Source organism: Scyliorhinus torazame, chromosome 8 (assembly GCF_047496885.1).
Source record: "Scyliorhinus torazame isolate Kashiwa2021f chromosome 8, sScyTor2.1, whole genome shotgun sequence".
NCBI lineage: Eukaryota > Metazoa > Chordata > Chondrichthyes > Carcharhiniformes > Scyliorhinidae > Scyliorhinus > Scyliorhinus torazame.
The window spans coordinates 52,746,296-52,760,758 of record NC_092714.1 but is presented as its reverse complement, the minus strand read 5'-3'; the positions used below and the strand labels follow the sequence as shown (position 1 = coordinate 52,760,758).

Genomic DNA, 14,463 nt, shown 5'->3' with positions numbered 1-14,463 from the left:
CTGGAAAATCTCAGCAGGTTTGGCAGCATATTTGCAGAGAGAAACAGGATTAATGGGCGGAATCTTGGAGAGGCGATTGGGGTCTTGTCCACAGCCTGGAAAGACCCTCTTTTCAAGATGCCTGCCACATCTTGTGCCCTTCAAACATTTAACAGGCCATCAGCCAGCTTTCCCCAGGATGGAATAAGCGTCCCCTGAGTGCTGTCGGCCTGTCAGAGGCTGGTAGCTCTTCTGTACTCAGTACCGAATCCTTGGACCAAGGAGAGACCTGGCACAGGTGATTGATGGTGGGAAGGAGTTTGTGGGATAGGGGCTCTGCAGCAAGGGTGGGGTGGTTCTGAGATGAGCACCCCTTCCCTTCACAATGCCTGGCCCCTTAATTAGGCAATGAGGGCTTTGAACAAGGGATACTCCTGGGATCTCTCAAGAAAACACACCAGGGTGTGCACTTCATGCTCCCTACATGACGATTCCCTTGCCAGCCGCTGGGTTAATAACAGTGGCAGCAGGATGAGGCCATGAAATGGGTACAAATTGCCCACTTTAGGGCTTCTATTGGTGGGATGGGATGGGATGGCCGTCCATGGGCCTACCTCTATGGACTTAATGAGGGTGGAGGAAAGGAAGTAGCAGGGTCCCCACCCTCACACCCATTTAAAATCCCCCTACCACCAAATCTGCATCGGGGAGGGCACAAGATTCTGCCTAATTTTTCAGGTCTGTGACCTTTGATCAGAATGGCAAGAAAGTAAAGATGATTTTTTAAAATTTAGAGTACCCAATTCTTTTTTTTACCCAATTAAGAGGCAATTTAGCATGGCCAATCGATCTACCTTTCACATCTTTGGGTTGTGGGGGTGAGACCCACGTAGACACGGAGAGAATGTGCAAACTCTGCACAGACAGAGTGACCCGGGGCCAGGATCAAACCTGGGTCCTCGGCGCCACGTGGCAGCAGTGCTAACCACTGTGCCACCCACAAGTAAGGTGATTAGACCATAAACAGTAAATGCTTTAGCTGTTGAGCTAATAAAGTTAAAACCTGACTTTCAGTTTTTTTGCTTCATTCAAGTCAATATCTTTGTTCTGCTGAATTCATGTCAAGTTTCTGGCTTTATTATTTACTTTTCATGAGAAGGTGAAGAGGTGCTGCAGCAAAATATTGGCTTCCATACAAATGCAAAGTTCAGTATTAAATGTTTTGAGTGCACTCGCTACGTTATTCTGTTCCTCCTATATTGTCTAATTAGCCTTTATTAGATTATCTCAAAACTTCATCAAATGCTTTTTCTACAAAAGCAGGTATTCCAGATTCGACCACTCATGCTACTAATGGGGAAACAGTTGGTGGTGAAAGAGAAATACTTTCAGTTGAACTCTACTGGTGCATGCATGACATTTAAAAATGAGTTACGTTTCCAATTTAATTCAAGTTTGAACAAGTTTGAACCAAATCCTTTTTATTTGCTTCTTCCTTAATTATTTTGTTGGCAGCTTTTGGAACTGCCTTTCCTAATTTTGCTGAGAGATGTATTGCTTTGCACTTTAGTGCTAAGAGAGTTAGCAGAATTCATCCACACTCCTTAATGAGAATAAAACTGCTCATTACAAGATACATGTAAGCAATTCCTTCTCCCTGAGCAGAATGGCTAAGTTCTACGTTCATTGCTAATCAAGTGGCTCCCTCAACCTGCAGCAGAATCGGGACTATTGGGTTTAGAAAATACTGGTTCACATGAAATTGACTATAGCATGTTGTTTCTGATAATACTGAATGGCCCAATATGCTGAATGAGTATAATAGGGAAAATGAGTGGCTTGTTAACTAACAGGTTGTGTCATTTGACTGGTAGGACATGGGATCCTAGGACATGGAATCCTAGCTATGATACTTAGTACCTAACTGGACAAAAGAGGGTAGTGTACAACCTTATCTAGTGGCATCAGACCCTTAATCGCCTTGGCTCCACATATGCACTTAAAGCCCCACAGGAAGGTAAGATTTGAAATACTAAAATTAATCCCATCAAAGTTCTGAGTTGAAAACTGTTGGTACCAAACATTCTCTCACCTTCCCCACCATTCTGAATAAAAATAAGATCGGCTTTACCAGATCCTGTAGATTCAGGCTCTTGTGCGAGTTCCTCAGGGTTTTCATTGTTCTGAGTCAGGGAACTGCAAAACATAGAACATAGAACATTACAGCGCAGTACAGGCCCTTCAGCCCTCGATGTTGCGCCGACCTGTGAAACCACTCAAAGGCCCATCTACACTATTCCCTTATCGTCCATATGTCTATCCAATGACCATTTGAATGCCCTTAGTGTTGGCGAGTCCACTACTGTTGCAGGTAGGGCATTCCACGCCCTTACTACACTCTGAGTAAAGAACCTACCTCTGACATCTGTCTTATATCTATCTCCCCTCAATTTAAAGCTATGTCCCCTCATGCAAGACATCACCATCCGAGGAAAAAGGTTCTCACTGTCCACCCTATCCAATCCTCTGATCATCTTGTATGCCTCAATTAAGTCACCTCTTAACCTTCTTCTCTCTAACGAAAACAGCCTCAAGTCCCTCAGCCTTTCCTCATAAGATCTTCCCTCCATAACCAGGCAACATTCTGGTAAATCTCCTCTGCACCCTTTCCAATGCTTCCACATCCTTCCTATAATGCGGCGACCAGAATTGCACGCAATACTCCAAATGCGGCCGCACCGGAGCTTTGTACAGCTGCAACATGACCTCATGGCTCCGAAACTCAATCCCTGTACCAATAAAAGCTAACACACCGTATGCCTTAACAACCCTCTCAATCCGAGTGGCAACTTTCAGCGATCTATGTACATGGACACCGTACTGCCAAGAATCTTACCATTAGCCCAGTACTCAGTCTTCCTGTTATTCCTTCCAAAATGAATCACCCCACACTTTTCTGCATTAAACTCCATTTGCCACCTCTCAGCCCAGCGCTGCAGCTTATCTATGTCCCTCTGTAACTTGTAACATCCTTCCGCACTGTCCACAACTCCACCGACTTTAGTGTCACCTGCAAATTTACTCACCCATCCTTCTACGCCCTCCTCCAGGTCATTTATAGAAATGACAAACAGCAGTGGCCCCAAAACAGATCCTGTGGTACACCACTAGTAACTGGACTCCAGTCTGAACACTTCCCATCAACCACCACCCTTTGTCTTCTTCCAGCTAGCCAATTTCTGATCCAAGCTGCTAAATCACCCTGAATCCCATGCCTCTGTATTTTCTGCAGTAGCCTACCATGGGGAACCTTATCAAACGCTTTACTGAAATCCATATACACCACATCAACTGCTTTACCCTCATCCACCTGTTTGGTCACCTTCTCAAAGAACTCAATAAGGTTTGTGAGGCACGACGTACCCTTCACAAAACCGTGTTGACTATGTCTAATCAAATTATTCCTTTCCAGATGATTATACATCCTATCTCTTATAAACCTGTCCAAGATTTTGCCCACAACAGAAGTAAGGTTCACTGGTCTATAGTTACCGGGGTTGTCTCTACTCCCCTTCTTGAACAAGGGGACAACATTTGCTATCCTCCAGTCTTCTGGCACTATTCCTGTAGGCAAAGATGACTTAAAGATCAAAGCCAAAGGCTCAGCAATCTCCTCCCTAGCTTCCCAGAGAATCCTAGGATAAATCCCATCCGGCCCAGGGGACTTATCTATTTTCACACTTTCCAGAATTGTTAACACCTCCTCCTTATGAACCGCAAGCCCTTCTAGTCTAGTGGCATGAATCTCAGTATTCTCCTCGACAACATTGTCTTTTTCCTGTGTGAATACTGATGAAAAATATTCATTTAGCACCTCTCCTATCTCCTCGGACTCCAAGCACAACTTCCCACTACTGTCCTTGACTGGCCCTACTCTTACCCGAGTCATTCTTTTATTCCTGACACATCTATAGAAAGCTTTAGGGTTATCCTTGATCCTATCGGCCAAAGACTTCTCATGTCCCCTCCTGGCTCTTCTTAGCTCTCTCTTTAGGTCCTTCCTAGCTAACTTGTAACTCTCGAGCGCCCTAACTGAACCTTCATGTCTCATCTTTACATAAGCCTCCTTCTTCCTCTTGACAAGTGTTTCGACTGCCTTAGTAAACCACGGTTCCCTTGCTCAACCACTTCCTCCCTGCCTGACAGGTACATACTTATCAAGGACACGCAGCAGCTGTTCCTTGAACAAGCTCCACATTTCCATTGTGCCCATCCCCTGCAGTTTTCCTCTCCATCCGATGCATCCTAAGTCTTGCCTCATTGCATCATAATTGCCTTTCCCCCAGATATAACTCTTGGCTTGCGGTATATACCTATCCCTTTCCATCACTAAAGTAAACGTAATTGAATTGTGGTCACTATCACCAAAATGCTCATCTACCTCCAAGCAACAGGACAATAGTCACCGGAATAAACAGCATTGTTTGTAGCACAATGACTACTGCTACAATTGCTTTCTAACGCAATTGCTTAATTATCAAATAACTTCAAATTGTAGCAGTTGCAGCTGCCAAACCATCCCAGACTAATGTGAGACCATTGTACGAGCAGATTTTCTTAGTTTGGTGCTGGATTCAAAGAATTATCTTCCAACTATACAATGGGCTGAATTGGCAGTGAAGAAGGCTGGAGGAATAGGGCACCCTACTTTGATAACTAAACAGGTTGAGCAGGGGAGTGAGGTGTTCTTTCCAGGCCATGATCACAAAGATCTCAGTGGTCTGCAGAGCATGGCAGAGAGCAGTAAAAGCTTGCAATACTATCCAAAGGACCATGTTTCAGTGCAGGTAGGAATTTCAACAGGAGGGTAAAAAATGTTCATGCATCAAATAAAAAGGCAAATTCAAGCTATCTAGCGTTCCCATGATTAGTCCCCTGCTAAACTTTAATTTCCTTCTCTAATCCATCAGAAACCATGGAGAACCTTCTGATCTCTGCTGAAGCTCATCAACCACTTTGACAAGAATGGATATAGGGATACTGTTGATATTATCCTTCAACTGCAGCTGCCTTGTTCATGTTCAGTCTGGTAATCCTCAGGAATATTCCTTTGCATTAAGGCCTTAATTCCTCAGTAGCTTTCTGCCTCTACAGGCAGAAGCAGCACATAGCTGGAGACAAAGGATCAGCAACACCTCATGAGGATTGATCTGTGATAGGATGGAGAAGCCAAAGACTTTATCCCAGCTCAGGTTTGATAAGACTTTCCTCTGATGCTACCTGGTTGCCCTTGTATCCTGCAGTGCTTCATGCTTATCCTCTTCCACTTTTTCCAGATAACACATTTATTGGGGGATTAAAGTATCTCCAAGCACTCTTCAGATATTAACAAAAAATATTTTTTGAATGAAGCAAAGCTTGAAATTTAGTCAAAACTATGTAACTCCAAATACCAGATCTGTATCCAAATGTTGCTGTGCCTTCCTTTGCCTTTGTAAATGTAATTCACAGGACCACTTTAATTCAAGTGACCAAGTGATTTGCTGCTAACAAAAGAAATTAATTTTACAGGTAGTTTGACATGATGCGAATGTTAAAATTAGAAATGTTTCAATACAAGTAATTGTTTTGGCACAGTAATCACAGAATCATGGACATTTATCGCATGGAAAAAGGCCATTCTACCCACCATGGGCACAGTTTGGACAGGGCTATGGGAGAAGCATTGCAGATCCCTGCCCAAATTTCCAGATTGTCCTGTGCCACCAATAGCTGTCATTAGCTAAGCCAAATTAGCTAAGCCAAATCAAGAAGCATCACAAGAGATAATATTCTCCACATTTCAAAGAGATAAATGCAACAGGGATGCCAGATGCTCGTTATATTTACATTTTCACAGCAAACATTACAGCAATAACGTAATTTAGCTACATTGTCTTCATTGAATCAGCCAATAGGTAGTCAGCAGCATTAGGTTGGCGCAAGTATCGAAATTATCACATCTCAGAAAAGAATGATATCATAAATTAGTTCATGGTCATGGATATTGTGATACCTTTGTTCACAGTCGTAAATCTTTGGAATTCTCCACCCCAGGGAGCTGCGGTTGTTGGGTATATTCAAGAATGAGACTGATAAGATTTTTCAACATGAAGGGAGTTAGAAAAATTGGGAGTGAGGACTTTCGGTGGTGGCCATGGAGTGAGCGATTGCACATTTGGTAGCTCTCGTTCAAGGTGGAATTTTTCAGTCCTGTCCCCATCTGAGTGATGAAGATTTGGATGGGAAGAGGTGTAGGAATGGCAGGAGAAAGTGTAATTCCCCTGGTGTGGCTGGTGGATGGATTCATGAACTAGGAGTGGGTCGAGAAGAAGGGAGCTGCTGGAGCAGGACAGTCTTTGTGGTGCGCCAGAGGATAAGATGTTGGCGGGCAAAGGGCCTGTTCTGCCAGCCCAGTGGTCAACGGAGCAGCTGGTGGACGTTTTAAACACTAAGTTCAGTCAGCAGAGGAGGGAGGCCCTAAAGGACCTGGCCAAGGTGCTGGAGCCGGTTAAAGCAGATATTGAGAGTGGAGCAGAGGCTGGAGTCCCAGGGCAGAGCGATCCAAAAAGTTGGGCAGCATGAGGAGCAGCTGGCCTCTTTGGTGGCCGAGGTGGGAGTGACGCGGGAGACCCAAAAGAGGCTGAAGGAGAAGGGGGAGGATCTGGAGAACCGCCCCAGAAGGCAAAATTTGAGGATCCCCGGAGGCATCAAAGGAGTAGAGGCCGGCAGGTTTGGGGTCAAAATGTTGGAGAAACAGATGTCGGTGAAGTTTGGAGCGCTGTACCCAACCCGTCTCTAGCTGACTTTGCAGAATTGAGAATATTATTTTGGTACGCCAGAGGAGGCGATGGAGTTTTTGAGGGACAATGGACTGGCAGAAAGAGGACAATGAACTTTTGAGGAGTTGTGAGGAGGTTTTTATTGTTCTTGGCAAACTTTTTCCCCTTTAAAATGTTCTGGCGGGGTGATTGGCGAGCATCAAGGGTGAGTGCACCTTTTCGGTTTCTTTGTTTGTTTGGAGGTGGGGTGGGAGGTAGGAGGTATGGAGGCTTTGGGTGGGTACTGCCATGCTAGCTGGGCGGGCTAGTTAACGGTAGCGCAGTGGGGTGTAATCTGGAGGTAGGTCCAGGGGACGGGTTTGTTGTTTTGTTTGGGAGAGAGGAGGGGAGGGTGCTGATAAGGGTGCGGTTGTTGTGGCACCGTTGGAAAAGGAGTGATGACGGTGGACATCCGAGGGTGGGCCTAGAGGGTCGCATGACATGGCACCGGGGGCTGGTTCAAAAAAGGATATGGTTGATCAGCAGGGGGGGGGGGGGGTTGCAAACCAGGCTGGTCACGTGGAATGTGACAGGGCTGGATGGGCTGGATAAACGGTCATGTGTGTTTGCGCACCTAAGGAGTTTGAAGGTGGACAAGAGATACATTTAAATATTGGGGACCAGACAAGGTTGATGAAAGGATGGGTAGGGCAGATGTTCAATTTGGGACTGGACATGAAAACGAGGGGGGTTGGCAGTGCTCGTGAATAAGCAGGTGGCGTTTGAGGTGAGGAACATTGTGGCCGATTCGGGGGGGGGGGAAGGATTGCGATAGTTAGTGGGAGGCTGGTGGGGATACCATTGGTCCTGGTAAATGTTTATGCCCCTAATTGGGATGGGTAAAGGCTCGATGTGGGGCTGCAGTGGGGGCTGAGCGATATGGGGGTGGTCACGGCCGCCATGCTGTGGGAGGCACTCAAGGCGGTGATTCGGGGGAGGGGGGTTATTTTGATTTAGGCAAGTAGGGAGAAGGCGTTTCTGAGGTTGGACACGTTCTGGAGGCAGGATTGTTGAGTAGAGACAGAGACTCCACAAGGAGTTCGGATTGTGTCCAGGAGGAAGGCGGTTGGGCAGTTGCAAGGTCGAGGGGTACGAGGAGAAGGTGAGCAGGATGTGGGCCCACCAGATAAGGAAGCAGGAGGCGGATGATGGGCCAGTGAAGGATAGGACGAGAAGGGAAGGGTGGTGCTGGACCGGGTGGGGGTGAATGGGGGGGTTTGAGACTTTTTATAGGAAGAGTCGGAGCCCCTGGCCGGGGTGGGGGTACTGTGTCGGTTCCTGGACGGGTTGGAGTTTCCCAGGGTGGACAAGGAGTTGGTGCAGGGATTGGGAGCCCCTATTGGATTGAGGGCGGTGATGGAGAGTATGGGAGCGATGCAGGCAGGGTAGGCCCCGGGACCAGATGGGTTCCCAGTGGAGTATTATAAAAAGTTTTGGGCCGGGGACCTGGGGCCGTTGCTGGCGACGGCATACAATGAGGATAAGGAGGGGGGAACTCCACCCTACACTGTCGTAGGCATCCACCTCCCTGATATTGAAAAAGGACAAGGATCCGGAGCATTGTGGATCGTACCTTCTGATATCGTTGTTGAATGTGGACGCTAAGTTGTTGGCCAAGGTGTTGGCTTCGCAACTGTGTGCCTGGGGTGCTAGGTGAGGATCAAACGGGGTTTGTGAAAGGGAGACAGTTCTTGGCAGATGTGAGAAGGCTGCTTAATGTGATTATGATGCCTCCAGAGGGGCAGGAAGTGGAGGTGGCAGTGGCGATGGACGCGGAGAAGGCTTTCGACCGCGTAGAGTGGGAGTATCTGTGGGAGGTGCTGGGGTGGTTCGGGTTCGGGCAGGGGTTTATGGACTGGGTCCGATTGCTGTGTAGGGTGCCCGTTGTAAGTGTGCGGATGAACCGGTGAACCCGGAATATTTCGGGCTGCACCGCGGGACGAGGCAGGGATGCCCACTCTCCCTGTTGCTTTTTGTCTTGGCTAAAGAACCATTGACAATAGCATTTAGAGCATTGAGGGACTGGAGAGGGATTGCGGGGGGGGGGGGGTTTGAACACGGAGGGTTTCGCTGTACGCGGATGACGTGTTCTTATATATTTCAGACCCACTGGGTGGCACTGGGGTCATTATGGGGATTTTGGAGGACTTTTACTCGTTCTCCGGGTACAAGTTGAACATGGGAAAGAGCGAGGTGTTCCTGATTGAGACCAGAGGGCAGGAGAAGAGGTTGGGGGCAGCTGCCGTTTAAGGTAGTGGGGGCGAGTTTCAGATACCGCCGAAAGCAGGGGTGTGGGTGAGTGACCTGGTGGAGCTTCTGAGGCTGGAGAAGGTCAAGTTCGTCCTGAGGGGTTGGTTGATGGGTTCGCTTGGAGGTGGAAGCTGTTCATTGACTTCTTTAAGAATGATTGAGCTGTCAGCAGAAGAGGAAGTGGGACGGGAGATAAGGGGATTAAAATGGGGAAGGCACAAAGAACAAAGAACAAAGAAATGCAGGATGGGAGGAAGTGGGATTATTTATTATGTTGTATAATTTTACTTCTGCTTTCGTTTGTTGTTTGTTTATGCAAATTCCTGAATTATTGAGGGCAGTAGGGGTCCGAGTCCACCACCAAAACTGGGTGTATGCACCCTGTTGACCCGATCTCTGGGAGCTCCGAGTGAATTAAATCCCCAACTGACAGAGAGAACCTTGTGCCAGGGGACCCAGCTCCATGCCAGATATTTAACTTCATGACTTCCATCTTTGGGGTGACTCCCCCCGCCCCCCCCCCCCCCCCCCCCCCCCGCCTCCCCCGCCTCCCCCGATGCCAGGTACCTTGATAAGGCATTGAGTGACTTTGAGCAAGGGACATTGTTCTTCCCCTCTCCAAACTAGGCTGCAAGCTAGGGTTTACTGCATGTCTCTCTGCATGGCGAGGCCCCAACCACCACTGGTTGAATAATAGTAATCGTGTGATGCCCCATCCACTACTGGTTGAATAATAGTAACCGTGCCATGAGGCCTTTAAGTGGATATTAATTGCCCACTTAAAGCCTCAATTGGCGTCCAGGTGGGAATGCCACCCACAAGTCTTCCTGCCCAAGTGTAAATGGAGGGAGGCAGAAAAATGGCAGGATCTCCACCAGCACCCTTCCACCTAATCGCATGGCCAACCTACCTCCAAACTCACCTGGGGGTGGGGGTATTAAATTCTGTCCACTGTCTTTCCCAACAGTGCCACTTTGTGGGAACTTCAGCTATCAGTAACGGTCAGTGGTCATATTCTCACCCGAATCAAAAGGTTATGGGTTGAAACTTCACTCTCTTTTGATTACGGAGTCTAGACTGACATTCCTATGCAAAATCGAATAAGTGCTGCACTGTCTCTGAGGTGCCTTATTTTGGAACAGATTTAAGTTGAAGCCCTATCTGTCTATTTATCCAGATGGGTTTATAATATCTCAAACAGCTTTTGTGATAAAGAGCAGGGGTTCTCTTGGTGTACTCCTCCAATACCACCAGAAGACGGGCTAACTGGTCATGTTTCTCACTGCTTTTCAAATAGGGGAGGAGGCGAAACGCAAAACAATTCTCCCAAGTGTTTGAAGAGGTCAGACCTATAACGTCCTTTGCAGTCTTTCAGCCCCATGCGCGTCCGACTCCAAATCATTTAGTGAGCTTGTGGATTTAGTGAAGGCTGAATTGCAACCTCAGCGATCACTACTCGAGATTCAAATTTAATTTGAGGGTGAGAACCCAAGCAAAGCAATCGCGACTTACATTGCCGAACTGAAGTAATTATTGGAATTGAGAGATTTTGGAGCCTCCCTAAATGACATGTTACGGGAAAGGTTAGTCTGTGGTGTAAACAGTGCTATTCAACACATATTGATTGCAGCGGTCGACATAAATATTAAATGAGCAATGGAGAGCGTGCTGGCCATGGAAAACGCTGAAAAAGGTGCATAAGAGCTGCAGAGTACACAGAATGGAACCTTTTTCCAGTTTGAGTGGGAACCTGCAGCCAGCTGTGGCCAAAATCGCCAAAGCAGCCGCAAAAAGGGACAATCACCACAAATATATTTTGAAAAAATTACCTATATAGGATGTTTATTGAATTTGCATGAAAAACATTGTGAAATATTACGCTACAATAAAGGACTCTTACCTTTTTAATTCTTTGAGTATTTCAGCTTCGTGAGTGTGTGTCAGGGTAGCAGATTCTGTCTTTTTACCCTGTATTCACAGAATTATTACTTTTAATGGCATTTAAATTTAGATAGATAGATAGAACATTGCTGGTACATAAATATAAATTCTTCTATGAGTAACAGGGGTACAATTAGGTCAGGATCTTCTTCACATTAATCTTAAATCTTTTATAGGACTCAAAGACCGTCCAGTCAAAGCAGACTGAAGATACAGGATTGAATGGTATAATTGTGACCATATAAATCTTTGAGAGAGCACTAGATCTTACACTGACGCTAAATAGCAATGCTTTTCAAATAGGGGCATTCCATAATTTAGTGCTCCAGGAGATGGTAATAGAGTTAGAGGGTTATCTGCAGGTTTGGGAATAGCATATATGATCTGGAATCCTCCAAAATTGAACAAGAGACTAAGTTGATTAATGTGAGCATTCATTACTCACCTTCACCTTTAAGAGATGTGAATTAAATTCTTAACCAGTAAAGGATGTAATTTATCCTATTAACTGAGTATGTTAAAGTTTAAGCCATGTATTCTATAAATGGACAATAGTAAATTACCACACACCTTTAGGATAATTGACTACTAAATCTTGAGGTGTATTTCTTGATAGCTGTTTGCATCCGGTGACCTCTCGGATGGCTGGGAAAGGTCAGTGGACCAGAAGATATTTTTACTTGCCCACAGACCGGTGCATCAATGTTTATATTTGCCATTGATATCACTGCTTTTTTCATTGGGGCCTGGGATAACCACTTCTTGAAGCGGTTTGCCACTCCTGCAAGAATAGCTGTGCTGACCCCTTTACATCATGGCTACCAAAATCAGGACTCCAACCGATGACAATGGTGTAATGTAATGAATATGTAAAGCTGCAAATAGGCACAGGGAGATGGTCAGACTATATCAAACAAATAGACAATAAATTGATCTTACAAATGACCAGGGATGATTTTTCACTACAAACAAATCAAGCTGTTGGAAATGAAAAAGGTAATGCTAACACACTTATGATTATTCAGGGACAGCGTAGCATTAAATTCAAATTGTGTACAATAATGTATCAAAACATTGCAAAAACATACCTTTTTACCTCTTGACTTCTTCCGTCTTTTCTTTGATTTTGTGTCTCCTGTTGCCTGTTTGCACAAAATGAATGGAAAAAATGCTTTTTATCTACTGAGATTTTTTTTTTTTAAAGCCTATAGTATAGTGACTAAATGCTCACTTCAGAATGAGGCATCCGGACCTGAATTTTGCAGCAGCCTTTAATCCAAATTCCAAAATTATAGTTAGTCTAGTCGTTATTCTGCTAGTTTTCAGATGGATCGCTGTGTGCATGAAGGAAAATGAAACCATTTTTTCATGGCAAGCAGCAAATGTACCCCCTGCTGGAATGATAGCCATAGTTACAGTCTCAGTCTTGCAAAATGGGAAGTGTGTGGTGATAAAAAGGCAAGTGCAAAAGTTGAAATCCAATGTTTGTAATATGTATTTTTATAATCTCCAATGACACCAAAAAACTGTTGAATTTTTTTTCATGTGGTTCTGCAAGTTAAAATTATTCCAAGAGTAATGTATACATAGTTCTACCCTGTCGGATTTGAGAGAAAATGATTAAACTCTATATTGGGGTTACGAGGCTGGTTCTCCAGATACACAAGGTTAAATTTTTCATAATGCACACAAACAAAAAACTAGGTAGGAAGCAATGGTTGTCTGATCGACAACTCCATCTAGATTGCTTTTCATTATTAAAAGTGATGATGCAGCATGGCTAAACTACTGAAGCGCGCAGATGCGCTACAATGGGGTAATATACTATTAGTGCTTGTTGTATTGCATGAAGTCTGTTGTTAACTCCTATCACAAATTGTAAGTTGCTAAACAGCATTCAGTAAGTATCATGGTGACAATGTTATTGGTAGAAGTATACCGATAGTTACGTTCACTCTACAGTCCACTTTGATAGTGCAATAAGTTACAAAAGTGCTTGCACGGTGTTGGTTTGTTTAATCTCTTGTGGCCACTTCAATTTTAACTTCTCATCACTGACCATGCCATCTTTTACCATTTCCTATACCCTTTATTTCCTCTTGTTCAACACAAAATATGAAGAGTTCATGGATTTCTTCTGCTCAAAGATTGTAACTATCCACAAATTGGCATCTGGCGCGTCCTCCTATACTCTGCTGTTTTCACACTCACCTAAGGTTGGCACCAACCCCATCTCCGTTCCATCACCACTCTGCACTTCCTTTCTCAACTGTGTCTCCAAATCCATGTCTTCTACAAGCCCCCCTCTCCAATTCCCGTGATCCCCCAAATGACCTGAACATTGAACCTTCTAACTTGTATATTTGCCAAAGTGGTACAGTCCATTTTACTCAGGCACTCTGGAGTTCTTTGGGAGGCTATACAAACCAGGCTGCGGTTGCTTTAGAAAAAAGCTCACCATCACCTCCTCAAGGGTAACCGGGGATGGGCAATAAACGCTGGTCTTTCCAGACATGTCCATATCTCAGGAATGAAAAGAAAAACAGAAAAACAGCCACTGAAGTGACCATTATTGTACAATCTACAATGCTGATTGTAGAATCGCCTTGGCCTGAAAAGGGGAAGGTTGTGGAATTGCCTGAGTCGGAAAAGGGGGGGTGGGGGGATATTCTCAAAATTAATTGCAATCATTTCATGAAATCCTTTAAGGAACAACTAAATGGGAAGGATACGGAGTATCACTGAACTCAACACAAGTGCCAGTATAGCTTGCTTCTAATTCAGTTCACTGTTAGGTAATTATTTGGTTCAAAGTATCCCTGGACTTCTGTCCACAAACAGTGATGCAATATTTGTTATTGACATAAAGATGAAGAGATACCAAAGAGCATGTGATTCTATATTGGATTCAGAAAGTCAGTACGTACAGGAACAGTTTTTGTAAACTCATCGTCTGAAGTCTCCTTTCCCTTCAGCTCCTCTTTAGCATCAACCACTTTTTCGCTAAGCCTTTTAGTTTGCTGCCCTGAAGTGCAAGAGACGTGATTATATATATATTTTAAAACGTACATAACATATTCAAAATAGGCATCTCTCTTTGACAGAATATTAATTTGAGATGCTAATTCATGCAATTTAAGGTTAAATCATAGGAACTAGAGCCAGAACTGACTCGATAATTGGGAATGCTGTAGTACATCAAGAGCTTTTAGATTGGGTAACAAATGCTGACCTTTCCAGTGATGCCCACATCCCATGAAAGAATAAGTAACTGTTTGTAATGTTGTTTACCGATATACAGCTTTGCTGTGACACACAGCTGCTGCATTCAATGGACCACATGACTATTCGCAGGAATTAAGAACCAATGGTGATCATAATTCTGGATCCCTTCTCCATTCCGATCAAAATCGTTTAAGGGTTGTCCATAGTT

At 44.8% G+C, this 14,463-nt stretch overlaps 1 protein-coding gene across 2 annotated transcripts in view; it reads right to left on the bottom strand.

Annotated features, from left to right (window-relative positions):
- The window catches only part of LOC140427843 (E3 ubiquitin-protein ligase DZIP3-like), a 231,092-nt gene that overhangs the window by 136,754 nt on the left and 79,875 nt on the right, over positions 1-14,463 (bottom strand). Inside the window, exons 9-12 of one of the 2 annotated variants that reach the window (XM_072513611.1) lie at positions 13,958-14,055; positions 12,119-12,172; positions 10,990-11,057; positions 2,111-2,175 (exon numbers count right to left, since the gene is read on the bottom strand). In XM_072513611.1, coding sequence (XP_072369712.1) covers positions 2,111-2,175; positions 10,990-11,057; positions 12,119-12,172; positions 13,958-14,055 — 285 coding nt within the window. The remainder of the gene's footprint in view (positions 1-2,110; positions 2,176-10,989; positions 11,058-12,118; positions 12,173-13,957; positions 14,056-14,463) is intronic. The other variant, XM_072513610.1, reaches the window with a different exon arrangement.